The sequence below is a fragment of the Mytilinidion resinicola genome, assembly GCF_010093595.1.
Source record: "Mytilinidion resinicola strain CBS 304.34 unplaced genomic scaffold BDZ99scaffold_2, whole genome shotgun sequence".
Classification (NCBI taxonomy): domain Eukaryota; kingdom Fungi; phylum Ascomycota; class Dothideomycetes; order Mytilinidiales; family Mytilinidiaceae; genus Mytilinidion; species Mytilinidion resinicola.
Genome location: NW_022985438.1, coordinates 2,114,231 through 2,141,563, shown reverse-complemented (window position 1 = coordinate 2,141,563; position 27,333 = coordinate 2,114,231). Strand labels below are relative to the sequence as shown.

General features: G+C 53.4%; 8 protein-coding genes across 8 annotated transcripts; 4 read left to right on the top strand and 4 right to left on the bottom strand.

The window, feature by feature from the left end:
• Positions 1 to 3,100: 3,100 nt before the first annotated feature.
• BDZ99DRAFT_458243 (uncharacterized protein) lies at positions 3,101 to 5,874 on the bottom strand. Its single transcript, XM_033718874.1, has 3 exons — positions 5,592 to 5,874; positions 3,725 to 5,517; positions 3,101 to 3,672 (listed from the first exon to the last, which is right to left on the bottom strand). The coding sequence occupies exons 2-3, from the start codon at positions 5,513 to 5,515 to the stop codon at positions 3,376 to 3,378; spliced, it is 2,088 nt and encodes a 695-aa protein (XP_033583329.1). The 5' UTR covers positions 5,516 to 5,517; positions 5,592 to 5,874; the 3' UTR covers positions 3,101 to 3,375.
• A 719-nt stretch (positions 5,875 to 6,593) lies between these two features.
• Positions 6,594 to 8,173, top strand: BDZ99DRAFT_458242 (uncharacterized protein). The gene is made up of 2 exons (XM_033718873.1): positions 6,594 to 6,954; positions 7,009 to 8,173. Exons 1-2 carry the CDS (start codon positions 6,940 to 6,942, stop codon positions 8,047 to 8,049), a joined length of 1,056 nt encoding a protein of 351 aa, XP_033583328.1. The 5' UTR covers positions 6,594 to 6,939; the 3' UTR covers positions 8,050 to 8,173.
• Positions 8,174 to 8,213: 40 nt separating this feature from the next.
• Positions 8,214 to 9,275, bottom strand: BDZ99DRAFT_458241 (uncharacterized protein). Its single transcript, XM_033718872.1, has 2 exons — positions 9,076 to 9,275; positions 8,214 to 9,024 (listed from the first exon to the last, which is right to left on the bottom strand). The coding sequence occupies exons 1-2, from the start codon at positions 9,140 to 9,142 to the stop codon at positions 8,273 to 8,275; spliced, it is 819 nt and encodes a 272-aa protein (XP_033583327.1). The 5' UTR covers positions 9,143 to 9,275; the 3' UTR covers positions 8,214 to 8,272.
• A 533-nt stretch (positions 9,276 to 9,808) lies between these two features.
• On the bottom strand, positions 9,809 to 12,213 carry BDZ99DRAFT_458240 (uncharacterized protein). Its single transcript, XM_033718871.1, has 2 exons — positions 9,950 to 12,213; positions 9,809 to 9,894 (listed from the first exon to the last, which is right to left on the bottom strand). Exon 1 carries the CDS (start codon positions 12,167 to 12,169, stop codon positions 10,151 to 10,153), a length of 2,019 nt encoding a protein of 672 aa, XP_033583326.1. The 5' UTR covers positions 12,170 to 12,213; the 3' UTR covers positions 9,809 to 9,894; positions 9,950 to 10,150.
• A 207-nt stretch (positions 12,214 to 12,420) lies between these two features.
• BDZ99DRAFT_484990 (uncharacterized protein) lies at positions 12,421 to 13,266 on the top strand (the record flags this gene model as incomplete). The annotated part of the gene is made up of 3 exons (XM_033722680.1): positions 12,421 to 12,467; positions 12,524 to 13,131; positions 13,190 to 13,266. The coding sequence occupies 3 exons, from the start codon at positions 12,421 to 12,423 to the stop codon at positions 13,264 to 13,266; spliced, it is 732 nt and encodes a 243-aa protein (XP_033583325.1).
• Positions 13,267 to 14,228: 962 nt separating this feature from the next.
• BDZ99DRAFT_514952 (uncharacterized protein) lies at positions 14,229 to 16,137 on the top strand (the record flags this gene model as incomplete). Its single annotated transcript, XM_033724927.1, has 3 exons — positions 14,229 to 14,474; positions 14,522 to 14,805; positions 14,859 to 16,137. The coding sequence occupies 3 exons, from the start codon at positions 14,229 to 14,231 to the stop codon at positions 16,135 to 16,137; spliced, it is 1,809 nt and encodes a 602-aa protein (XP_033583324.1).
• Positions 16,138 to 20,161: 4,024 nt separating this feature from the next.
• On the bottom strand, positions 20,162 to 23,599 carry BDZ99DRAFT_458237 (uncharacterized protein). Its single transcript, XM_033718870.1, has 6 exons — positions 23,134 to 23,599; positions 22,378 to 23,060; positions 20,983 to 22,135; positions 20,656 to 20,936; positions 20,547 to 20,605; positions 20,162 to 20,498 (listed from the first exon to the last, which is right to left on the bottom strand). Exons 1-6 carry the CDS (start codon positions 23,499 to 23,501, stop codon positions 20,409 to 20,411), a joined length of 2,634 nt encoding a protein of 877 aa, XP_033583323.1. The 5' UTR covers positions 23,502 to 23,599; the 3' UTR covers positions 20,162 to 20,408.
• A 2,391-nt stretch (positions 23,600 to 25,990) lies between these two features.
• BDZ99DRAFT_458231 (uncharacterized protein) lies at positions 25,991 to 27,238 on the top strand. Its single transcript, XM_033718869.1, has one exon. The coding sequence runs from the start codon at positions 26,050 to 26,052 to the stop codon at positions 26,929 to 26,931; it is 882 nt and encodes a 293-aa protein (XP_033583322.1). The 5' UTR covers positions 25,991 to 26,049; the 3' UTR covers positions 26,932 to 27,238.
• The last annotated feature ends 95 nt before the right edge of the window (positions 27,239 to 27,333 follow it).

Here is a 27,333-nt window from a genome sequence, read left to right as displayed (position 1 = left end):
CTTGCTCGAATGTAACCTGAGATCGTCGCTCGTCAGCTCTTGCTCAAAACACGCGTGGGCAGGCAGCTCCAGCACTGTGGCGAGGAGAGAACGCGAGGAAGACTCGGGATCGTGCGGAGCTGGATTGGAGGGAATGGAAGAGGGGGCGAAGTGCTGGCGGGAGTTGGAGCAGCAGCGGGCAAAGCTGGTGGAGGAGTGCCAGAGCGGCTGAGCAGGGAAAGAGAAGGGGAACGAACCGTACAGAGATTTGAGGATCGTCTGTAGTGATGTTGTAAGGCGGAAGAGACTGTTGCTGCTTCGAGTGTCAGCTGCGGTGTCCCGCCCAATGTAGTCAGAGCGACGAGCGGGTGACGGAGGGGAAGAGGCCGGGCAGTCCCTCGACTCGCCGGAGTGACGGCTGGGACGGCTGAGGCAGGTGAAGTGACGGACGAGGCCGGGGAAGCGGTGCAGGACGAGATGAGGTGGGAGAGGAGCGGGAACTGACCTTCGCAATAGACTCAACTTTGAGAGCTGGGACAAAGTATGAGGGACAGAAGCAAGCTGCGAGGAAGTCAGTAGCGGGCTCGGCGGTGATGAGCTCGGGATGGTGCAGGCTGACCTCTGGAAAGCTACGAAGAATGTCGGTCTCTGAGCAGATGGTGGAAGAAGGTGGAGAGAAGAGGAGAGGCAGCTCGGCGGGTAGAAGAAGATATGGCCGGCTCGCTTAGGGTGAAGATGTAGAAGGAGCTGCGGAGACGTCAGGTCACAAGTAAACAGACCAGGGCCAGCAACCACCGTCGCCCTCGCCCACTGCAGCGCCCTCTCTCTCCATGACTGCAAGAGTCGCCCTCGAGCACGCCCCGTGAAGCAGCAGCGACAGTCCGCGCGGGGGACGGCAGGCCCGCACCAGATGCACGCACCTTTCGATGTTCTCGTCGCCGTCGACGCTGGGGGTCCCTAATTATACTGACGGAAAGCTGTCTCGATAGCAATGTCCTCGCTGCCCGCGTGCGGTATGTGTGCGTTTCCCAGGCGTCCGTGAAGGGTGAGACGCTGCTCTTATATGCACGGCGCAGCGTTGGGGCGGCCGTCGCGCCAAGGGGGTCGCGCTGCGGGTGAATGCCCAGGGACAGACCGGCTGGGGCAGCTCGTCTTGTGCTCTTGATCACGCCCGCTCTGCTACCGTTTGAGACGCCTCTGCCGTTTTGGAGTCTGGCAGCCGCTTGCCTGCAGCGGCCCAGCGGCAATGCGCTGCCTCGAAGTTTGTCTCGATCGACACGCTGCAGCCCTTGCTATAGGGCTAGGGGAGCCCGCGCTGCCATTGTCTACGCCAACCGCGGCAGGTCTTTCAGGCCGACGTTCAGGGGCTGCCTCTTGAGCATCTGGTCCCGCGTCACGTTAGCCCTACGCAGCTTCTATAAGTCTACGACCTGTCACATACGAGGCCGTGACCTGCCGTGGCAGCCGTCCTATCACGGCAGCGTCGACCTGGATTTGACGTCAATTGAGTTTGCCGGGATGCTTCAGTGTTACATCTACAACGTCCGATTCTTGCAATGGGGATGGGGGCGCGTCACCGCAGACACAGAGTCTGTGCAGAGCTTGAAATAGCCTCGTGGGGTGCAGCAGCAGCGCTTGTGCCCGGAGCCCCATGTTGAAGGTTAATCTACTACATCAGCTATTTGTATACTGGACCAACACTTCCCCACTTCGCCACTACTATACAAGAACCCACACAGCTGGTGCTTTCCATCAGGTGATGGGACAGAATTAAGAACTTACCAGGCTCTCAGCTACACCATCCATTCGCCTTCGCTAGGGGCCACGAACGACTCGACGAGCCATTCCGTTCGCTGCGGCACAGTGCATGAAGCAAGGGCAGATTCCGATGGCCTACAGCTAATGCCCTGGGCGCCCTGTTAATTGGCAAGAAACGTTACGACAATCAGAGACAGCAACTTGTAGGACCACAGTTAGCACAGCACAGATATACAAGAGCGGGAGAGGCAAGAGAGGCAAGAAAGGCAAGAAAGGCAAGAAACGGCCACGCTGTGCGAATCGATTCGAGAACGACAGTAGCTCACGGTGACGGTGGAGGCTGGAGGCAGTTCGCTAACCACGCCTGTCTCTTCTCCGGTCGGCGGCACTGCAGAGAACCGTATCCAGGCGCCGCCCAGGGTAGCGTGCGACGATATTTGGCTCGATAGGGATTCTACTACTGCGCGGGCGTGCTGCGTGGGCGTAATGCCCCGTGATCCGTGTGCTGAGGCGAAACCATGGCGGCGGTCTCGGCAGATGGGTCGCTGCTGAAACAGGGACGGGTAATGTAAACGGGCTTCTAGAAGCTGAAACTTTTTCAATCTGACATGTCGTTTGTGACGGAGACGAGGCGTTGCTGGCGGTGATCGGCTTCGCACTTCCGCGCACGTTGAACGGAGGATTTTCGAATAAATCACACGGAGATGCTGAACCGGGTCATCAGACGGTGGTTGACGGCTTGATGTTGTGGAGCGTTGGCGCCGTGCATCTCCCGCACAGATGCTAGTGCAAACCTGGATGGAGAGACTCAGAGCAGACGCTCCATGGATCGACACCACCTGCGGGTCATCCGAGGCTGTTAAACCGGACCTGCAACCGGGACGCCGGGACGGTCAGCTCAAATTGAACTTCAGGCGCAGATGGGTGTTGCTACGAGGACTGTGTGCAATTGCATTACTGACGAGGCGAGAAAGGCAACGGTATGAGAGACTAGGCCTGCGTGCGCTTTGGCAGACGAATGAGAGGCTACTGCAGGCTCCCACCGATATTCTAGAGTGCATACAGATTAGCAGGGTTCGTGATGCATGTCCAGAGAGCGCGAAGACATCCGTGTGACAGCAGGCCTCGCGGGTATCGGTGGTCGTACAGACAGCCAAGAGAACGATACTGCAGACCGTAAAGCCTCGAGGAGTTTTGTACGAAAGCCGGACGGCGCAGGGGCAGATGTGGACAACGCGCAGAGTGTTGTGTTTATCGGACAGATCACCTGGAGTCGAGGTTGAGTGAGGTCGAATCCCTTTCATTAGTAAGCATGATGTTATGTGCGCAGGGCATAGTCCCAGATATGCTTCCAGGTTGGCGCAGTAACCTTCATTGAATTTCTCTTATCTTCAGGTAGGTCTTATGGAAGGCCTTATCTAGCCAGGCCGAAGTCACAGGATTGGGTATAGGAAGGTTTATCCTGGTTTGGTTTGGTTCTATATATTGAATCGCGCTTAGACAAGAATGCTTATGCTATGCTAGCAGCACCCAGACACCTCTAACAAGACCGTCAAGCTCGTCAAACCACGGGCCAACGCCAGCCGCGGAGCTGAAAGCGGCGAAAAACACAAATGCGAGATAATATGGATAAGAAGCTCATGACCAGACATCTTCCTGGTACTGGTTGGACGCCCTCATTGCCTTCACGATGTCCTCTGCCTTGGACTCTGGAACACCCCGCTGCTTAGAGATGATCTTTGCTAATAGCACGTTGACTTCTCGTGCCATGTTGGCTGCATCACCGCAGACATAGAAGTAGGCCTTTTGCTGGAGGAGCTTGTCTAGCTCCTCGGCGTACTCCTCGATCTTGTGCTGTACGTAGACCTTCTTAGGCCCATCTCTGGAGAAAGCAACATGCAACACAAAGTTTTCCCCCAAGTCTTTTTCGTATTGCTGAAGTGAAAGTTAGAACGGTGTTTCTCGGAGGTTGGATCTTTCGACTTACCTGCCACTCATTTTGATACAAGAAGTCTTCTTCCTTCCTCCGGCATCCGAAGAAGAGCACAGTCTTACCAACGGCTTGGCCAGCGCGAGCCTGGGACGCACGTTCTTGGACGAAAGCCCTGAACGGAGCAACGCCGGTGCCTGGACCGACCATAATGATCGGCTTTGTGGGGTCCGACGGAAGTTTGAAGTTCGAGTGGCGTACATGGACGGGTACGTGAATGCCGTCGTACTTATTTCGCGGTCCAGTAAGAGCGTAGTTCAGGCCATGAGGATCTGGTTCGGCAGCACCGTGCTGTTTCTGTTTCAGAGCGAGGAGATAGTTTGTGGTGACACCCTTGAGGACATGTGGCGAGTTTGGTTTCACCGAGGATTCAACCACGGCTGTGATGGAAATCTTATCCTTTTGCACTAGCGAAGATGAAGAAATGGAGTAAAAGCGGGGTTGAATCTTGATCAAGCCTTCGATCATCAGAGAGAACGGTACCTTTTCCCAGGGTTGTCCGTCTGAAAGTTGTTCGAGAAGCTGAGCAATGTTGAGGCTGCGATCAATTACCTTCTCGTGGAAATAGTCTTTGTCGCCACCAAGCTTTGTCATTTCAGCCTTGGCATCTTCGGTAGGAGCAAAGGCAGAGATCGTCGATACGAATTGACGTGATACAGGAGCGCAGATTTCCATGTGGTAACGGATAGCTGCGTCGTAGGTGGTAGGGGCCGGGAACGGAACCTTGGCAGTAGGGTCCAGGCCCTTGACACCAATGACCATGTGGCGCTTGGATCCAAGACCGAGGATGTTGATGAAACGGTCTACTTCTTTGCCGGCATTGGTTGGCCAAATTGCAATATGATCGCCGGTCGTGTACGACAAGTTGGACCCGGAGATGTCAATTTCCATATGCAAGCAGTTCCGGTCTTTGGCTGTGAAGAGCTCCTGTGATTCGGCGATGGGAGCAATGAAGGGATTGTTGGCGTTGAACGGGCCTTTCTGGTTGCCCTCGAGATGGTTCTTGTTAGGTTCTCCCAAGTAGACCTCATCCTCGTCAGCATCCATATCAGGCTTCTCGGTAATCTCGAAAACTGGCTCGTAGACGGCTTCCCGCTCTTCCAAGCCCATCTTCTCGCAAACAGCGACCCACATGGGCTCTTTCCAAGCCAAAAAGTCTTCCTCCATTGTTCCAGCACCGTCGTCTCCCTCGCCGGCAGTTCCGAATCTCGTGGCGCCCAAGCGGGTGAGGGCTTTGTCGACGTTGCGGACCATGGAATTATAGTGCTCATAGGTGTTGTTGCCCAGACCGAAAGTAACGTACTTCAAGGACGAAAGTGGCTTGTCCTCAGCCGAGACACCCTCACTGAACGAAACATCCTCAGCACTGATGAATTCGTAGAACTCGACGGCATTGTCCGTAGGCTCGCCCTCGCCGTAGGTGGCCAGGACGAATACGGCGAGCTTGTCTTCGGGGAACTGGTCGAGGTTTTCGTAGTCGTAGTCTTCCAGATCAGCGACCATGGTGCTCAGACCGAACCTCGAATGGCCCTCCTTGGCCAATCTCGAGGCATAGTCCTCTGCGGTTCCAGTCTGACTTCCATAGAACACGACGCAGTTCTTGCCACTCTCGTCCAACTTCTCGACGATGTTTCGCGACTTGCCGGACTTGGCGGCGCCGTTCGGCACAGCAACATTGCCGTATGGATCTCCGTACACAGCCCAGTATGTGCCTTTGGTGAAGTATGCGATGGTGCCGATCAGAAGCGCCGCGAGGACGACAATGTCCAAGGTGTCCAGTTGAGCCATATCTGCAGTGCGGCGGTGAGCGAGGGCGAGAGGCGGGGAGAGAGGCGGGGAGAGAGGCGGGATGGGTGATGCTTACTGGAAGGAGTGCGGTCGCGGAACAACAGCAGCGGATGCGCCGGTATATTTAACAAGCGGCTTCGGAGCGCGGAAGTAGGTAGGGAATGCTACGTTGCCTTATCGTTAGCCGGAGACGCTGTCGGGCGACGATGGAGGTGGCCGAGGAGGGTCCCGCCGCAAAATAACGGTGCCGGAAGAGTGCGCGAGCGTGCCGGTGAATGGTCCCTGCGGCGGGCTTGTCTTGTTACAGCGTGCACGAGGGGACAATTGTGCCGGCCGAGCTGAAGTGTCCAGGACTGAGGCTGCACGGAGGATCTGTCGAGGGCGGAATCGACTTCGCACGAGCTACAATACGTATCCTCGGTAGTGTGGGCGCGAGCGACACTGTTCCGTCTTCTGCCTGGTGGCGCCACTAGGTCGACTGCCACCCCAGCGAGTGTGGGGACTAGCCAGCAGTTGTCGTCACGGGTAGCAGCAACGGCTGTCTCAACGAGCTCGGTGTGCGCATGTGCAGCGGCATGGACGGCGGAGTCAGCATCAGCATGCGCTCTGCAAACGCGTCCAGTGGTGGCAGGGAGTAGCACAATGGATGGAGCCAGCTGCGTCGCCCCTTTTCCACCCCGGAATGCACGTAGGGCTGAGCCATGACCGGGCATTGGGAGTCGGCTCCGCACACTGTACCTGGCCCGCATCATTCGACCGTAGAGATTTCCTTTGCCATCTTGGCCTTTGGGCTGGATGGGCCAGCATGGATATGAACATTTCGTCTTACAGGATAGCCCCTGTGCCGCTGCTAGGAGCGATATCTTCGCTGCCCTGGGATTGAGCAATAAAGCCGCAGTCAAGACGGACTGGCCGGAAACCGGGCAGATGGCGGGGTGGGAGGCCCAGCTGGTCTTGGCATCAATCGGCGTGTGGGGAGCTAGCGGGGTGGGTGTCAGATGATCCCTAAACCTTATTATTACGAATCTCGGGGGAATACAAGCATGCAGACATCGCGCCTCCGGGCTTCAGTCGTTCACGCTGGTGTCGAGCCTGGGTCCCTTCGGAATAAAAAAAAAAAGCAACCTGATCGGTTCAGATTAGAGGCGCTCTATCATGATGGGATCATCGCTAACTTAGGTGCCAGAATCATGGACCATCGCCAGGTGTCAGAATCATGGGGAGAACATAGCTCGCAAATATACCACCTAGTGGAAATTTTGGCATGTCAACCCGAACACGAAGTGCTCCTCAGGCCATACGGGCGTAAACAATCACTCTGAGCTCCGCATTTTGATAGGCTGAGCACATGAGGGCGTAAATACAAAGCATCGCGGCCCGTGATAGCGTGTCAGCCCCGCCCATCATTCCCAGTGCCTCCCACAATGCCACCCCCAGTAGTAAGCTCCCAAATCACGCCTCAACGTTAAAAAGACTGCGCTTACCTGCTCTAGACGCCTTCTCCCCACCGTTTCCTGCCACCACGCGAACCGCGCGTTCCCAAACCCTCCGCCCTACGAAATGGCATCCAGGCCCAGCAACAAACTCCAGCTCAAGCGCGTGGATTCGCGCCTATAGCGCACGCAGAACACGTGACTCCAGCGCGCCGCTTTACTTTCGCATCCCGGTCAGCTAGCAATAGCGAGAAATCAGCAGCTGAGCCAACGCAACAAGGCCGGACACAAACACCAAGACCCACACGCAAGCTCAAGCGAGTAGAGAGCATTGATGACGCGTCTCAGGGGACAACAGCTGGCGATTCTGATGAGGAGCAGTACAATGGGGTAGATAAGAACCCTCAAGAAGAAGACGAAGACGAAAACGAGCTCTTGTTCGGTCCATCGCAGCATAAACGGCGACGCCTCTCCCTCGCCCAAGCGTCTATCGAGAACATCATCAACACTCCAACAGCTCACCCTCCCTCAACACCAGCGCTGGCATCCTACCGCTTCCTCCCACAGCGAACACCTGTCCCCGCAGCCGATCCTACAACTCCGGTAGCCGCACGGCCAACCTTCCTCTTACCATCTCATACCTCATCGAGTCCGCCTTCACATCCTCTGCCAGAGGCATTTTCTCCGCAGCGCCGAGGCCAGAAGTATGTTCCTGGTGGGCTAGCAAGCACCGCCCGGAATTGGATCATGGAGGTTGCGCATACCACGAATAGCTCCGCCAAATCTGGCGCTGGGGATGGATACCGGGTCAAGCTACGTGTCTCAGACTTAAGCACAGGGAATGATCCAGCTAGACTCGATAGTGAGCATGTTGTGGAGAATAGTCATGGAGGCATGCTACTCATCCAGGGCGCTCTCGAGCCGGAGCGAGATTATGGGACTGGAACGGAGGCACGAGCGATTCTCGCTAGACATAGTGGGCGGAAGTCTGCTCCTTTGCGAGTAAGGCTTGGTAGTATAGTAGGTATAAGAGCGCCGTGGTGGGACGTGGAGATAAGAGGGAAGAAGTGGATCGTCGTAGCTGACTGGGGCGTGGTCTGAGCATTCTTTTACAACGTCATGCTTTGCTGATTATACTGCGTGAGTTAGATCCCGTTTAGTATGTCTCGAAGATAGGTTCTCATGTCACATTTCGGTTTTCCAATACATGAACAACATGAGGACCATCACGCTGTCAGCTCAGGTATGTGTGCAGACACGACTGTTGTCACAATATTCGCTCTGAATTAGATGAGACTCTCCATACGACTTCCCCAGTTCTCTTTCATTCTTCCTCGCCCTTCTTGACCCTTTTCACGGGCGCCGGCTTATGGGCCGCATCCACTGCATACTTCTCGCGCAACGCATTCTCCTTATCAACAAAATTGGTCACATGATCCGGGACCTTCTTGGCACGGTTGTAAGGTCCAACTTGCGGCTCACCCAGCTTCTCATACACGGGGATAACACCCGTCCAGACAGAGTCCAGCACGTCCTCCCTCTTCATGTCCTTCCTCTCGTCATTCGGCACCCCCTCCCTCACCTTCCCACTCGCGCCCGTAATCGTCAGCTTCAGAATCCGCGTCGACTGCATCTCCGCACCGTCAGGGGGCACGCGCGTGTTCTCATACCGCTCCGGAACCACGGAATTCGTAATCAGCTGCATCGCCCAGAGCTTCTCGTCTGCGTCGTCCACGATGGTCGCGAAGCCCTGTAGTACCGCGGAGCGGTAGTTGTAGTTGTGCGAGTTGGGCGTGAGGGTCAGCACAAAGCCGTCAACTTTGGTTGCGGCGACGCAGAGCGGGAGACCTGGCTCCCCGAGCTTGATGGCCGCGTCGGCGAGGTTCATCAGCCGCGAGCTGACGTAGCCGTGGAGGTAGCATTTCCAGTCTTCGTCTGGGGATCCCGGGAAGAGGCCCATTTGCCCGATCATCGGGAGCACGATGGGCATGGGGGTCGTGGGGTCGGGCACGAAGGAGACGTGGAGCACGGGGGTGCTATTGACGATTGAGTGGATGGTTTCTACATCGTAGGTTGCTGCGGGTGTCTGTTATATTGTAACTCAAGCTAAGCTAGGTCCGTTCGTACCTTGATGTTTGTATCTGTTTACGGTATTGGCTTTCGTCTTGGGGTAGGTGGTTGAATCGGTCGCCATGGTGTGCTAACTACAGATGAGAGATGATTATATGAGACGGAGGGTTTTCGTAAGTGTGTTCTTCCAAGGTGAGAGAGAGACTTCATCACGATAAAAGCTCCAGCTTATGCTTCGTATATCGGGGTCCATGTCCTAGCCTTATCGGCGTTTGCAAGCGCGAGGTGTTCTTGATAGCCAACGGCTCATGCATGCTTCACCAATCACGACATATCACTAGCCCTCCTTAGGAAAGTCGATGCGAGCCTTACCTCCCCTCATTGATCCGTGATCTGAGTGTTGAGGTTTTCAACATTGTATTTTGATTACTATATGACAGCTAGGGCACCACAGACGGCGCTATAATCATGGCAAAACAGCAGTCTATTGTGTTAGGATTGACAGCACATGCATCTCCACTAGCATATCAAGACTGAAATTAGATCACCTTGAATAGGCACGTGATCTGAACATTGAGGTTTTTGATATCGTATTTTTATTGCTCTAGGACAGCTAGACCACCACAGAAGGTGGTATAACAATGGCAAAACAGCAGTCTATTGTGTTAGGAGTTAGAATTAAGAGCACTTGCATCTCTACCAGCATATCAAGACTAAAATTAGATCACCTTGAATTGGCACGTGATCTGAACATTGAGGTTTTTGACATCGTATTTTTATTGCTCTAGGACAGCTGGACCACCATAGACGGTGGTATAACGATGGCAAAACAGCAGTCTATTGCGTTAGTATTAAAAGCACAGGTACCCCCACTACCTAAGTAGTCACAATGAACTTTGGAAGCAAGAACATGATATATGCAAGGACTTACTGGTTTTGAGAGTGAAGATGATTATGCCGATCTATGGTCCGTACCACGAATTTATCCAGCTGAAGGAGCAATCTACCATGGCCTGCTAGAACCTAGAAAATGATTTGTTTTAGACAATGCGACGCGATTATTCCAAGCTTGGCTAATTCGCGCCCAGGTGGCCTATCATATATAGGCAATCTTCTTTATCAAGTTTCTCAGCTACTTCTTTATTCCCACCACCACGAGGTTCCTCGGGCTCATTTTGTAATCAAACACGGGCTCCACCCACGCATGTTGTACTTCCTTTTGCTCCTTCAACCACAGCCATCGATCCACCACGATCACCGCCTCCACGACACCAGCACTGAATGCCATCAGGCTCCACATCACACTAAGCTCCTTCTTTCGCTCAGAGTACCGCTTTTCGTAGTCCAGAATGTTCTCATCGGTCAAACCGTCCATCTTTTCGGAGATGAAGGCAGGGTCAACCGCACAAAATGAGTTTGGCGTGGTGAGCTTTGTCAAAGCTCCGCGCACGTACGAGACAAAGTTTTCGTAGCAGAATCGCCGTAGCGTGCCGATGGTGAGGGGCATTGTGCCGCCATCGGGCCCAATACCAGGTCCAAATCCGTTAGGTGGTGTCCAGTTTACTTTACTGGTATGTCCAGCTGCAGAGGCTGTCCCACCGACAACATCTCCATCATCAACCGGCGCAGATACAACGCCGCGATCAAGGAAGATGCGTTGAAGGAGGGCACGGTAGAAATGACGAGTGAAGAAGAGATCGCTGTCTTCCTTGCCCCAGTTTTGGGGTGCTTGAACTGCCATCATCCTGGAAGTAATGTTGAGTCGGATACCCCTTCCTCCATTGCTGTTCAGGTCGTGGGCAGAATCAGGGGTATGAAGGGGATAATTGACTAGACGCTCTGACATAGGGAATCCGTGAGGATCGAAAGCTGTTGAAGTCGAAACGAGACGAGGATGGCTGGCTCGCAGAGTTGGGAGTTTGTAAGTTGGTGGCCCGAGACGCTCGGTGAGAAGATTGTAGCAGCATCCGACCATAGCAACAGCTGTGACGGAGGGATTGAGAAGGAGAGAGCGGAGTCCATGGTGGACGAGATTGCCGCAGGAGTGCAGTGATATAACCATAAGACTGGGCTCGGTGGACTTTGGGAGGTTTTGCGGATCACTAAGCTGAGCGACCACGCTCGGTTGAGATGAGACTGGCGCACCTTGAACTCGAGATGTATCTATGACCTGTTCCACGACAGGGCGTAGATTACCATCTGATATACGATGCTCTACATACTGAACGCTACCTTGGCCTTCGGTGTAGACTTGTAAAGTGGTGGTCGCGGCCTTCTGCTCAGCCACATCCTTTCCTTCGTCATTATCTTCCGCGGCGGTCGTCGTTGACCGGGATCCATTACTTGAAGGGGTACTGGGAGAGCTCGTACAGTCATCAGAGTCGCATTTCTGGCCTTCGTCGTTGCTGCTCAAGAGACCTGCGCGGTATTCTTTTTTGTTGCGCATTATCAGCGGCTTATCTACTAACTTGGCTAGGACGTCCATGTGTTTTGCACCTTCAATGTTGTGCTGCTTGCTCTCCACTGCTACAATGTGCTTGGAGTAAGGCTCGGCTGCAAGTGCGCGGCCGAGGTAATTCTGCCCCGAACCAAAGTCAACCAGATGAGATATCTCGCGATCACCAGAGCTCGCTATATATGATATCAGTCTATCCACGTAACGTGAAAAGTTGTCGACCTCGTGGACTTTTTTGACCTTCATTCCGACTGCGACATGGCGTGCAATACTGCTCTTCTGCACCGTCAATCCAGAGCTTGGCGGAGGAAATCGCCGGTCCAGAAGATGCGCCCGAACGTCCTTGATGTACTGCAACAGGCCCTGTGGCGGCGGTGCGCCATCACGCCATGCTGAACTCGTAGATGGAATACAGTCCGGTCCTGCGGAACTTTGCTCATCGAATTGCGTGAGATCTTCTCTCATAAAAAGATCCAAAATGTCCACCATACTCCTGCTCTGAAACCAGTCCCTCCATTCTTTTGATAGAAGAGACGAGTAAAGATCCTCAGTTCGTGTGAAGAAGTCCAAGATGTGAACTCCCCCACAGAGTGTTTGAAGCAGCCATGAAGATGTTGCGAAATTCAAAAGCGAGTCCACGTAGGCGTCCACATCGGTAAACTCAGCCGGCAGAGGAAGAGCTTGGTCGGGTCCCATGACGATTTCGGGTTGAATTGTCCAGATCCATATAGAAAGATTTTCAGCTGAAGGGCGAGTAGTGCGAGCGAAGGCGGCAAAGGGTGGATGCTGTTAGTGGCTGGAGCCATCACGTGCTCTTGGCGTGCATCGGCATTAACGGCGCTGCGTCTTCGACCAGGCGTTCATATTCAACGCATGAAGCCACTTGGTATCCTTATACAACACTTTTGATCTGAAGACGTTGTCACAGCCGCGCATTTCCCCTCAAAATGATGTCCACATCGAATGACGACGACCCCTTTCTCCAGGTACAGGCGTAAGCTCAAGTCCTCGCAACACAACGCATGGAATAGCTCTACTAACTGCGCATAGGGATGTCTTGTCTGCCCTCAATACCACACGGCCCTTGTTTGCCTCATACCTCCGCATACGCTCTTCTGCATCCTCGGCACGCTCCCCGGAACTCGTAGAAGCTCGGCATGAGCTTGAACAAACGTTGCAAGACCTCAACACCGACCTCCACGATTTGATCGAGAGCGTCCAGGCCGTCGAGCATGACCCATACCGATTTGGCCTCGAGATCGATGAAGTGGAACGACGGAGGCGCTTGGTCAAGGAGGTCGGGGACGAGGTGGAGAACATGCGGGAGGAACTGCTCAAAACGGTCCACGATGCTCAGAGCAAGGGCAAAGTCGCTGTGAACGGGGACGTGCTACCCGACCCGGACTCTTTCGGCGACCCAGATGAATATGCGGCATTCGAACAAGAGCAACAAATGCAGATGATGCATGAGCAGGATGAGGCTCTCGACGGTGTCTTCCGCACAGTCGGGAACCTTCGTCAACAAGCTGATGATATGGGTCGAGAGCTAGAAGAACAAGGCGAGCTGCTCAACGACGTTGACAATGTTGCCGATCGTGTGGGAGGCAAGCTGCAGACCGGCCTGAAGAAGGTCGGCTGGGTGATCAGGAAGAACGAAGGTTAGTCTTAGCCTCCCGTCCATTGACCGCTGTTGCTAACAATGAGTCTGCCAAATAGACAAGATGTCCAGCTGTTGTATAGGCGTGCTGATATTTGTGTTGATACTACTACTTGTTCTCCTCCTTGTTCTTTGAACTTGCCACAGAGTTCAAGTCCCCAACATACCAACCCAAAACGCGTCTCTTGGGAAGCTCACGATGCGGGGATGTCGAGAAGAATAGACCCAAGTATTCTCGCAAACCTAGATTTGCTTCGATCTATTGGTCCGGAGCCATGCCACATCCTTTGAAGGCTTTGAAAATCGCTCCAGGAAGATTGGACATGGTCTCCCTGCACAGGTCTCTGAGTGGTCGGCTCCAATCATTCGAATCCAGCGACTTTAGCCTCGTTCGGAATGCAAGACATCGCCCTGGCGATACCACTCTGTACAACAGAGAACGCGTACTTCAAAGCCGATTCACTCGGATGCTAGGGATGAGACGCAGGTACACTTTTCAAGAAACCCCATCGGCACGTGGCAGGTCAGTAATTGCGTTGCTAAATTAATCATCGCACGATCGTCTCGTAAAAGTCACAACAGGCTATAAATATAAGAGAAGTGCTATAGTTGACAGCCAACCATTCGCATTCGTTTGGCAATTCTGTTTCGTATGCAGATTTTTCGCGATGTCTTAGAACACCATGATTCTGCAAACGACATGCCTCGCTTCGCCCTTTTGCGTAACGTTCCTTACATCTTCCCCACTGAAATTACCAACCGCGTTGCTGGAATGCATTCAATGCCTTCTTATATTTGCAGGGCCAGCCAGCGTTGACACCATGCCTGAGACGCGGTTGGTCTGAGAATTCGTTCAGGCTCGATTGACCTTCCTACCAGCCCTCTGTCGGAATCTTCGTTGCCAGCCGCTCCTTGCGAATTCCAGTCGCGTTCAACAATCCAGAAGGCAGGTGGAAGTCTACTTGCAGCTTCGCGATGAGCCTCTCTTTGTCTCCTTCCACATCTGCCAGCCTAATCTGTCATCATCTGTCACTCTTGTTCACATCCTGCAAACAATTTGACTTCTTTACTTGACTGAGATACACACACATTCGTTCGATGGCCCGTTCCGAGGGCAGCAGTGGTGGAGCGAGTCAACTACCTAAATCAGAAGCTATAACAATCACGTTCACTCCAGCAAAGCGACAAATTCCGCGGCGCAAAAAGACTTTAATTGCAATCACCGTGTGCCTTAATGTTTTACTTTGGGCATCGGTCTCTGCTCTCATATCTACTTCCTATTTGATCGCCGCCGATCCCGGCGACGTCACCAATCTCCCTTCGGAAATCTTGATCATTACATCAGTAAGTCTTCAATGAAACATCGTGATCGCAGCTAACAGAGTTTACAGTCTCTTGTATCAATAGCCTACATAATGCTTCATTCAGTTGTCGCCCGAAGACAGACATCATGGTCTGAAGCAAGACTACGAAGGTCTGCACTAAGCAAGACCTACCTCGCAATAAGATTAGCTGTGACGCTCGCCGTACTTTGGCTGTGTACCTCTGGTTGGAATATGATCATTGCTGCCAGGCAACCAGTATGTCTTGCTAAGAGCTCATCTCTTCCTGGATGGGCGGCTGGACCTACTTGCCTCGTGGGTCGCATAGCCATTGCGATGTCACTTTTCGCGTTGTAAGCTCAACCGCTCCTCATGAAAAAGTGTCACGCTCTAACACTCAAGAAAGAATTGCTTCATGCGTACTCTTTGGCATACTCGCTATCGCGCGGCGACCATTCGAGGCAACTTTGTTCAGGCATATGTACGCCAAACCCACCGTCTATCCGGCCACCCCTAAGCCTTCGAATCGCCCATCACGAAGCGTATCCTTTTCCTCCAAGTCCTCCCACTCACACTTGTCTGTTCATACTACATCGCTCTCACACCTCTCAAACGCCGATGTGGACACATTAGATCTTGAAGCTGCCTCTCCACTGTCTACCGAGTCGCAGTCCCCAGTACGCTCTATCGGCTCCATCGGCCTCGGCATCTCCATATCCCAAGGCCAACCCCCTCCTTTACCACCTCTTTCCCTCCAAAAGCGATCAAGCTCCCTCACGCCTTCTCGAGCCACATCTCTAATAAGAGTCCCGCGACCAATACACCACCCTTCCACCAGCTACCAACACCTCACCATATCTTGCCCCTCGTCCGTTGTCAGCTTCCACCTCGCTCGAAACTCCTCCGCGCCCCACCTCACAGACCCAGGCTCCATCCTCCTCCCCCTACCCCCAACCATCGCCGACTCCGCCTGGCGCGCCATCCATCCACCCATGCCAGCCGCCTCCCGCTCTTTCTCCCACCTCCCCCTCCCAACCTCCCACCCGCCCAACTTCAGCTACTCAAACCGCTACTCCCGCTCCGTCGTCACCCTCTCGCGCCCCCAGCGCCTCAGCTCCGCCCCCGTCCCCGGTGTCGCGCGCTCGAACCGCAGCTCGCGCAGCGGCCAGAGTGGCAGCGTTAGCGGCAGCGGGACCGGCAGCGACGACTGCCCCTACTTGAGTGCGAGGGAGAGCAGGCGGTCTAGCGCGCCGGACGTCGATCCGTTACACCCGACGCTCAACCCGACGCCGATTCTGCTGCCGCCGTCGGTGGGGAGGAGGAGCAAGGCGTGGCGGCCAAGGCTGGAGGGGCAGGAGGAGGGGTTTGAGGGGTTGCCTGTTAAGATTCCGGTTACGTTCTTGCAGGATCCGGGCAAAGAGGAAAAGAGACTTGGAGATAGGAGCGTGCTCGGGTTTGAGGAGGAGATGAATTTGAGGCTGGGGCTTGAGTTGGGCGTGAGGAAGACGAGGAGTATGAGCCCACTGCGGAGCTCAGAGAGGGTGGGGAGATTGGAGCGGGCGACAACGGTGCAGGTGGGGAGGGATGAGGGGGCGGGAGGGGGCGGGAGGGGTGACGTTGGAGGAGAGGGAGAAGGTAGGGACGGTGGAAAGGAGTTAAGAGGATATCAGGGACTGGGAGGATAGAGAAATCGTACCCAAACTGGGGTTTCTCATTTATAAAGTATAGTAGCCCCAACAGCATTTGGCATTAGGTAGATGAGCTGAATAGACTTTCGATTGCATCAATCATATGATGAAGCTTCGTGCAGATCAGGGACTGGGGGACAGGCGCCATTGAACAATTACCTTACTATCATGAGTTTGAGGACATGCTTTCATTGCTATGTATCCAGAACACTACTGCCAATATCACGCTGGAGGTGTTCCTGAACTTTCAGCACACCCAACCCGTACCCAAATGATACTCCCAAACAGCTAATCTATCCAGAGTTCTCGGTTGTCTGCTTGTCCTGGGCACATTCTACCACGACATCTACGGCCATAGTGCCGGCATCTTGCTTGCTAACCTGTACCGAAACACCCGTCGGCTTCGCACTGCTCTGGATGAAGATACTCGTAGAACCGTCCTTCGAAGCACTCGAAGGGACCATCCTGCTCATTGCCCGGAAAGTAGCTTCATTGGGAGGCGCGACCCTGCTCGCCGGAGGAACTGTATTCTGCTCATCGCCCTCCCGGAACTCGTTCTGCACCGCCACAGACGTCGACTTGACAAGGTTGCTCGAATCAAGACGCAAGGTCTCCTTGACGACAATGGACAACTCATTGATGACGGTGTGGTTGACATCGATCACGCAGTCCACAATTCTGCTCATGATATACTTGCACTCCTGACAATAGAATAGCTCGTCTTGGTTGACCTGTCCGTACTTCTGCAGACACTGCACATGGTAGCGTCCGAAGCGGCAGTACTTGAACGCGCATTCCAATACATTGCCCAAGTCCTCGTTCTCGGAGACGCCGCAGTAGCAGATCTCACCCTCTATCCGGCCCTTGGATTTGGGTAGATCCTCGTAGCGTACTTGTCGGTTGTCTCCCAACTTAGCAGCACGGTCGGAGAGACGATTGAACTCGGTCCACTGGCGCATACGCGGTCCATCGGCGCTGTAGCTATCTTTCTCGAGTTGGAGCTTGTATGGCATGGCTGCGTTCTCGTATTGCCCATATTGGAGCCAGTGGGCGATATCGACTTCGACCATCATCGCGCAGCGGGCGGTTGGGGGGTGCTCCTCAAGGCGCTTCAGAAAAGCGCCAGCTCGGAGACGATTGAATGGACCAGTACTGAAGGTGAAAAATGAACACGATCCGGGTATTATTACGTACACCAGATCCATGAGGGGATCAGTAAGCCCGACGGCGGTCCCGTGGCAGGGGCAGGTTGGGGATTGGGTACAGCTGCATCCAGAGGTTGTTGCTTCTGGAGAAACAGAGGGCTCGGAGAGAGAATCGGGAGCAAAATACTTGGCGTACTTCAGCCAGTCCAGGTGATAAGTTGGAGAAGTAAAGTTAGGACGAACATTAACTTTGAGTGAGGTAGCAGGCTTCGCCGGGTTGGCCTTGGATACGGCTACTTTGGCTTGAGAGACCTTCACTGGGGCCTTGGGTCGAGCCGCTTCAGGTGAAATAGCTTTCGTCGAGGAAGATACTTGGCTAGTTGAAGCCTTCGTCGTGTCACGTACAGTCTCTGCTGTTTGGTCTGCTTGAGGAGCCGGAACGACAGTATCGTCGTTCGGGGCGAGAGCATCTACGAGCTCAGCCGATGCAGCAATATCTGGCAAGTTGCTTACCGCCAGAAGTAGAAGTGACTTAGGAATTGTAGGCAGACTGAGCTCCCTCTCTTTTCCTTCATCTATCGTGGCCTCAGGACTCGAAGACAAGTCAAGAACCTCTGAATCGATCTCGTCTAACTTCGGAGAGCAGTCATGGGATACTGGCAGTGTCTCTGGAGAACCCGGGAAATCGAAACATGACGATGAGTGGTCTCTCATCCGGTCATCTTTTCCGTCTCCATGATCAGAGCAAGCCGTCTCGGAGTAACAATGACTGTCATCTACACCTAAATCCGTCCCAGCTCGCGAAATCTCATGATCGTGGGCAGAATATCGCATATAATCTTCGTGAGACCATTCGAAACCGGGAGGTGGAGGGTGAGCTTCATCGTATGCCGCTTCGATATCTTCAGCCTCGACTTGTTCCTCGACTCGGTCAACCGCTAAGAGTTCTTCCGCATCCTCGACGTGGTCTTCCTCGTCGTCGTCGCTCCGAATCTTCTCCCCAGTCGTCCAGCTGATCACCTGCATTCTTTTAGTGTCGACGTGTGGAAATGGAGGCACAGTAATGGACATACCTCATGTCGCTTTTGCAAAGCCTCGAAGCTCTGACGGTTGACATATCTCAAGAACCCCCCTCGTCTCATTCTGCATTCAAGACCTTCCTTCTTTACCTGAACCAGATCCTCGATGACAAAGGTCTTGAATTCCTTGACAAGGTTCTGAAACGTCCTCATATCTTTCCCTGTCAATCCTCGATTCCGACTGTTCAGCTTGATGAGCTCTGCGATACGGAAGACGTAGTAGATTCTCGTCATCTCTGACTCAAAGTCTACATTTTCGTCTGCATACTGGACCAAATCCTTGACGAGCGACCTCGGCATTCCAGTAATGTAACAATTGGCATTATACCGAAGATTTCTCTCGATCTCCTCAATCTCTTCGTCGTTTGATGGTCCTTCGTCGTAGTCCTTGCCGTCTTGCTTTGGATGCAGGACATTGCCAACGTAGTCAATCTCTTCGCCGGTGAGTACCTTCGGTCTCTCGTCAGCTTTGGCAGCTTTTTTCGCATTCTTCTTATCTCGCTTCTTCACTTTGGTGACTCCGGTGGCGAGCGGTAGATTCTGCTTCAAGACGCGGTCATGGCCTCTTGGGAGGGCGGCAGGGGCTGACGCTAGTGGAGGCGGTATCAGCGAGATATACAGTCCAGAGGCCTCGTAGATGTAGCGAAGAACTTGAGCAATCTCACGATGGCGCTGTAGATGCGCCGTGTTCTGGCTTACGCATGCAGCACATTGGTGGGATCGGCCTTATCACAGTGTCAGCCTAGTGAATGTGTATGAGGGAAGTACAGTAATGAGACAAGGAAGATGTCAAAGGCACAGTCATCTAGAAACATACCGGGCATGAACATGCACTGATGGAAACGTGCACATGGCTCGGCATGGTGGCCGAAACACACTGTTTTTGCTCGGGGACGTGATAACGGTCGCGAACAGACTCCACAATGGTGCTCTAGTACATCTTGTTAGTGGAATAATGAAATAGGGCCGCTTGTTCAGGAATGGCGAGAAGTTTCGCGTCGACCACTACCTGCAAGACGCGCGGTTTCGTGGTGGTGGCGCGACGAGAAGACGCGAGTTGTTTGCTGGAGGGACAAACAAGAGACGAACAAGAACGCGAAGAGACGTGTTTATGTACGTACCGAGGGCCGGGCCTTCCTCCCACTTGAACAAGATACCGTTCGACGGCATTACAGAGATCCTAACTGGGTAGTGGGTTAGTTGACGGTGGATTAATGACGGTGGATTAATGACGGCGACAGCGACGGCGACGGCGACGGTCGTAGGCGTTTGCAAGTGGAAGCCTTGCCCGCCTCGGCAAATATCCGCTCGAGGTTGCAGACGGGTGCCTACAGAAACGTCTAGAAAGCGGGTTGTGGTGTGGAGGTTTAGAGAGCGTTGGAGGCGGAGCAGAGACGCGAGTTCTGGTGAGCAATTTAAGTTAGAGATTGCGCCGGGACATTATCGGAGCAAAGTATCTACGGCTGCCGAAATCATTCCCACGGTTAATGTGTAGTTTCTTGAGTGTTCCAAATAGATTTTTACTGGGGCTTTATGTTAACAAGAATGGCATGGTAGCGAGTCTGCTTCCGCAACGAAAGTGCGGTTAGGGCTCCGCAGCACTGTGAGAGCTCGGTATGCAGAAAAAGAAAAAGTATTATAAATGAACGAAGAGATATGGTTCGTGGAGCGGACTATTGGGGATGGTGTAGCTGTCTAGGCCGTGAGAGGAAACATACACGGAAGCTACTGAGTAATCGGCTACGCAGGAAGGGGCCAACGGCACTCACACAATTGATCTTAACAGCACTAGTCTTAGGGCTTGAATTTTCATTGTACCTGATTTGAGGACATCACGGGAATTCAACGACAGTACACGTCTCATCTTCGATACCCCTTTACCTTTCCACCCTTGCCAAACGAGAGACTCCACATCAACAGTACCAGATCGCGTGAGAGAACTACAGAACGGGCAGAACTTGAAAGCATAATACCATATGCTTTACCTTTCCGTGCATGTCCATCGACACTCGTAGCTGAAGTGCACGTAGTAGTGACATCTAGACTAGATGTCGCGCACGAGGCGAGCACCAGCCCAAGGATAGGGATAGTTACGCTGGTACCAGTTCACGAATGTCTTGCGTCCCGCAATTCGCTATTGAGAGGAGTTAGAAAGCATCATCGTGAGCTTCTCTCGACTTACAGGATGAGTTGCCCAAGATCCTCCAAGGACAACGTTGTAACTGCCGTTGAAGAAGTCGGCTGCGTTGAGTCAGAGGACTGCTAAGTGGGCACAAGAGGTCTAGACGTACCGGTGTAACCTTCGTACGAGCTCATTGGCTCGAAGTCTTCATGTCTCTCCAACACAGAGCTAGTCCATTCCCACACTCCGCCGAAATCACATTGGCCGGCAAGAGTGTTGCCATTCTGGATCACGGGAGTTGGGTGCCAATGCTTGAAGCCAACATTCTTCCCTTCGAGATCGATGAAGAGATCATGCGGTGAGGCGGGGCTAGCGACGGCTGTGATGGAGGAGCCGTTGGACAAACCACGTGATGGTGGCGATTCCTCAACACCGTCGTTGGACATTTGACTACTTCAGGTCAGATATTTTTTTGTAGTTACGCTGGAAAACATACCCATTGACTGCTGGGATCATCTCTCCGTGAGCATTTTGAACTTCTTTAGCCCTCGTACGCTCGACGTATGCATAGATACTGCGGGTTTCCTCTGCCGTCGGAATGCGCCCTCCCATCCATTTAGCGCATCCAGCAAGCTCGTCATACGAAGCCATGACAGGCCAGTCCAAAGCATACTCTAGCTCGATTGCTCCGTATACCGTGCGCACATATTTATCTTTGACGGCATTGGTGCTCCCGTTGACACCATTCGTGTAGCCGTTGGCGCCATTAGTGCCGGTGTTAACACCATTCGAAGTCGGGGTTTGCTGACCCTCATATGGAGTATCGCTCCATGAAGCTGGAATAGTTGTTCTGCCCGTGTTCTGCAAATACTCGAAATATTCGCGGTTCGTGATGGGCCTAGCCTGGGCAGAGAACGAATGGACATGAACAGAGCGACTCGGTTTCTCGTTGTCCCAGCCAAAGTAGCGATCCACGCGAGACTCTCCTTCAGGGTCGTCGAGTCCAAGGGAGATATCAGCTTCCGGAATTGTGAACCATTTGTTTGGGACCTTCTCTGCCAGAGCCTGGCTTGCCAATGCCACAAAATCTGGCTTCCGGGTGTTTGGAGGAGGCGTGGTGTTCTCGCTTTGTAGTAGCATGTACAGTAGAGTCTCGACGTGCATGGCTTCATGCTCAAATGTAAGCCAAAGGCTGCGAGCGACCCGGCCGTCGTGACGAGCTGCTTCGGATTCAGTGATACTGCGGACGCGAGCACGAACAGATTCTTGAAACTTGAGCACGTCCTCCAGTGGCGGCCATGTGTCTGGAACTTCGCTATGCGGATGAACTTGGGTCGGATCGTTGACGTCAGGGTCGATGCCACGCTCGAAGATGTTACGGAAGTATTTCGGCTCGGTGGGAGGGCTATCCGTTGGGCGGGAAAGATGAACGTCCTGGAAAGTCGGGATATGCCCGAGATAGAAGAGGCAGGGATGTCGGAGATCGATCGGCTTGGAGAGGAGATGCTCTTTCGGGATCATGCCCCGGCTAATGGCATCCCAGGTTTTCCAGAGCTCGTCCCATTCTGTTTGGCTGGGAACTGGCCCAGCCGCGTATTTCTTAGGGTTTGTCGGAAACATTATTCGCGGTTTGGAAACAAGGTGGAGCGCTGTGACTTTAAGTTAGCCCGCCCTCCAGAAGAAGTCGCTATGCCGCAAGTGGCGGAGAGTGGGGGAGCAAAGTAAGCGCGAAAGAGCAGGGATGGACCGTGTGAGCTTAGGAATCTGCTGTGCTGCGAGTTGGTCGACGACGACGAGCCAGGAAAGATCACGGGGTGGCAACGTCTCAAAACAAAACATGAAGGGAACCTGGCCAGTGCATGCATATGAAATCAGGTGATAGAATGCGTACCATAATCTCCTCTTTTGGTGGACCAACTGCCTTCTTGAGCGAGCCCTGTGACGTGAAACAAGTTGGACGTCTCATCCGCGGAGTACTTGTGACTTTCCTCGATGCGAATTTTCTCCCCTTTGCGAATCGAGATCCCATTGACTCTGACGTCTCGTACTGGCGATAGAAAAGCTTGGTGGCAGTCGTCAACATTGTTGAATTCTCCGATAACTTTCCAGTCTTCGAGGTTGAAGATGTTGCTTTGTCCGAGGATCCGGTTGGCGTGCACGAGGCCATTCAAGATAAAGCGATGAGTCACTTCTTGCTTATCATTGTACGCATGATACACCCTGCTTGGATCTTTGCAGGCATCTATGCCAATCAGCATGAGGTCACCCTCTTCTAGAGCATCCTGATACCCTTTCAGGAAGGACTTCGCCTCGTCTCGTCTGAAGTTTCCAATGCTGGACCCGAGCCACAGTATCGTCTTAGCCTTGCCTCTGGCGTGCGGAGATTTCAGCCACTCCAATCCGTCATCGTAGGTCCCGTGGAGGCCGAAGCACTTGACATGCTTGTAGCCAGTCGCTGGAATTGCAGAGAAGGTTCTCTTCAACTCGTCAAGATCAAGATCTAGCGCGTAGTACTCGATAGCCTTCTCGAGGCGCTCAATTGCTTGCAACAGGATGTTCACCTTCCGAAGGTTGCTGCACATGCATTAGTACAGATGGCTAACAACGCCGCAATTTCTTCATTGGTTGCGGAGCAGGCTCCTCCTACCCGCTGCCGAGCTCCACGAGGATGGATCCAGGCTGAATGCAATCGGCAATCTGACTCGCATATGTCTCCAACACCTCAATTTCGGAATTCGTCAGGTAGTATTCGTCGAGGTACGTGATCTTCTCGAAGAGGCGCAGGCCGGCCTCATCGTACAGCAAAAGGGTTGGCAAAGTCTTTTGAGCGCCAGATTTGGGGCGAAGACCTTGCTTGATGTCCTCGAGAATGTCAAGCTTCTCGGTATCGCGTCGAATGTCGAGGATCTCGATTTCTTGGGAGTGGTCTGGGTGGGCGGGAGATCTAAGCTTGTTGCGGGAGGATACGTCAACACCAGACACGACACCCCCTGGTAAAGCTGTATCAATGGCCATGGTTGCAAACAATTGCGTGCTTTTTGGGGCGGATCTCTCGGCTGCTCCTCCCTACTTATAAGAAGGCAGTCCGCACTGGAAAGTCCTATAACTCGGGCAGTGTTCGGAAGCAGAAAGTAAGTCTTGGCCCAGTACTACGTCAAGAGAACATCAGAGAGCTATATCTAAGCAAATTAGCCCAACAGGATGCGGGCACAGGCGGTAATCCGGTCGTACCTTTGAACTGATGCTTGCAAAGGGCCAGTCTCCACCACCAGCCCACACTTGGACCATCTGGACGGACGCGGATAGCAGCATCTAGCAGGCATCGGGTGCGGCGGGCCGCCGTGAGCTGCATGGCAAGAGCTGTTGGTGACGTTGATGACTGAAAGGCGTCGACTAACTGCGTTACTGCGCAGGCGGCGTCGGAGGGGGACTCAACAAAGAAACCTTGTGAACGGAGAGCTCCACACCACGGCTGTGCGCCCAATGCAAGGGCAGACAAGGGCAGCTGGCTAGCTTACACGGCCAGAATCTTCGAATAGGCTAAGACGAAGGCATTCGGGGTACATCGTACGGCTTCGACGGCTACTAGAGTGCTAGAGGCGACGCGAACCCTCTCAGTGCATGTTGCGGGGTTGGATGGCGTAGAGGCGCCCAGAAACATGGCACGGCGCATCATGACGGTGCCGAGCTAGACGTAGTCACTGTCGTGCGATCAGACGGCGTACAGCTAGGAGGGAGGACATGTCGTCGGTAAGCAGCCGCGTGTGGCTGCGAGGCGCGTGGAATCGGGACTCGCATCTCGCGGTTGTGAGGTTGTGCTGCCCACCTGGACCCGCCCGACATGCTGCGGTATCGAAGCGGTGGAGAAAGCGCCCGAGTGCATTAAATCTGCCCGTTTTAGAGAGGGGTGTTGCTTTGGGGACTCGAGCGCGCAACAGAAGTGGCGTTGTGAAACTTCTTCCAAGCATCACACCCCGTTGCTTACGGTAATGAAACGGACTAGCCTGCGTGAGCGCGGACCTCAGCTTCATCAGACCTCATGCCTTGGAGCACTCAACACTAAGCTAAGCCATCGCGAGATGACTCAACGCCATCATCGTCCGCTAGAAACGGGGAGAACGGGCAGCACGACGCCACTAAAAGGCCCTGCCGCCACCGTGGATGCACAAGCCCGCCGTTCGCAAAGCTCTGCCTCTTCTGGCAAGATGATTTGGAAACTCGGTCAGCCGCGTCGCCGACTCACTCCTCAGTCGTTCTACTTCTGAAGCTCCGGCGCCATATTTAGGACCCATTTCTGCATTCAGCAATTCTCATCTGGAATCTCCCGCTCTCATCCGCCTTGATTCGTCATCACTCAGCGAGGCTACTTCATCGACTATAAGCATTCTTAGCAATCATGAATCGTGGTGGAGCTCGCCGTTCCGAATGACTACTAGGCATCTACCGCTGTGCGGGCAGCTACTTCAGTGAGCTCCCCACGTCATAGCATCGATCCTGATGCGTTTGCGTTCCAGCCATTTTATGTACCTACATGTCCTGCAGAGAGTAGGAGGTTCGCCAATAGATGGTGGCCGGTGAGATCTCGACAGCTGAGACGTTGAAAATCGTAGGTCGGGGCTTTGTCTTTACCGTTTGCTTCTTCGAACGCGGAAGAGCCTCGTCGCCTTTTCTCATTCGTCTGCCTCATTCCACGAAGCAGGGCTAGGTAGACCTACGCAAGTGCCTCGTATCTGTGAAATCGCACAAGCTGAAGTTTGTCACGTTTAGCACTATTGACTTAGTTACCCCCTTTTCTTTTGTCGGCATTCTACCAAAGAGATCGGCTACGATGTCCACAGCACTTAAATTCTTTGATATTTAAGTTCACTCCTTCCCAGACTGTTCCCTCCCAGTGATGTTCTAGAAGGGTGCGTCTGCCCGATTCACCGCCAAGACAAAGAAAGTTGGACAGAAAGGAATCCTAACCGAAGCTTTGATCCAATGTGTCGGTATCCGCCACTTGGACTGTCAATACACTACCTTGTACCGTCGACGTAAAGCAACAGTTCTTGGTTTTGCTCGATTTCTCGTTGAATGGAGCGTTGCAAATTCTCGTGCCCCCAACTCTGTGGCAAGCGGGAAGTTCATCTAAGCAGCTTGATCCTTTCATTCGTACTAAACTATTCTCTATTCTCTGTTGTTCTACGAACTAGGCTCTTTGTTTGGCGCACGCGGGAGTATACTGCACTTCTCGTACTCCGCACTTCCTTATCCAGGTTCACCACATGGAGTTACTCAAAGGAATTAGAGGGTGGCTTCTCCCGTTTTCCGTCAGTGCGTCAGCTTCTCCCTGGTCATGCTAACAGCACAATATGAGCGGCCCCTTGCTCCAGATTTTTAAGAGGTAAGCCAAGGTATCCTTTGATCAAACCCTGCTCTTAGGGGATATAGATCAGGAAGGTATGTACTGCATGGCGTACACTCTCTACCCGTAACGTCTCTCACCAGATACCGGTCCTAGGCGATGTTCCATTTCCAAGAAACACATCCCGACTTCATCAACGGCTGGATGTCAGCGATCAACATGCAACTTGTGTGGACGCCTGACACGGCAAGACTCCAAAATCAGAAGACCTATCTCGAAGACCTTTTGTCAAAGACGGCCACGACGCTCCACACTCTCCGAGAGAAGCAGACACGCACAGACCGGATTCTGGCCACTGGACCTTCTCCGCGGACTAAGAAAAAGAGGATTATGCAGACACGATGGCGGACGGGCAAGACGATTAAGACATGTGAGAATGAAGAAAGGGTGATATTGGATTGCCTTAAAGTTTGCAACAACAATCTTCAGGCTTTGCAGACTCTGGAAGCATGCAATTATCCTGCATTGAGCGAGCCGAATTTCACACCTCTCTCATGGTACACGAACGCTACTCCAGACACCCCAGGGGTTGACTTATGGAATGGGTTCGGGGACCAATGTTCTCCCTTCCAGAAACAGTCTCAATACATGACAGCTCAGGATGTCGAGGTTGCACCACATCTCACCTACGAAGAAGCGGTGCTCGAAACCCTCCAACCCTCGGCCCACACGCTGGTGCAGTTTCCCGTACCTAGTGCTCGACGACAGGCATTCAGACAGTCCCAACCGTCTCTTTTGAGCCCATTGGCGACGACGTTCCAGCCAGACGAGGAAAAGCATGGCACATCCCCCGTCAAAGACAAGCTCACGCTGGCCGGGCTGCTCTCGTCCAACCGTGTCCGGCAGCTGCGGTCGCTGCCAAAGCGACGATTCTCGGATGCTGCTGTGGGCCACCTTTTCAGATGCCTGTCTCAGCCCAGGTTCGATAAGGAGGTCAAGTATGCCAGCTGGAGCCCTGGACCGAGTTCGGAGAGTACAGATGAAGAGGACACGATTATGGCGATCAGACGGAAGACGCGGCTTCGTTCGACGGCATTCTGACGTGCTGGCTATATCCTACCCGCCCCGGCTTGTACATGATGCACGGTGTTGTGTTTAGCGGCGGGGAAGCGTGAGTTGCAGACAATACCTTGTTATGTATTGTCATAGTATTGAAACCTTCGTTCTGTCCTTGTCGATCTCCTCGAGTCGGAAACGGTCTTTACGGGTTCTCGTACTCAGCTTTCGAAGTCTTGGTTCTGGCGTTGCGACACGGGTGGTTACAGGTAGTACGCCGCAGTAGATCCCAATGCTGTCCCCGTCGTTATGTAACAGTAAAAGCCAAACGCGACGGGCTGCGACTGAGTGATTTATTAGCTGCATGGCACCAACATGGCGTCATTATTGCCTGTGAACATGCCGACGTATGGCGGACCTCTGGGCACGGTATGGGACCGTCGATTG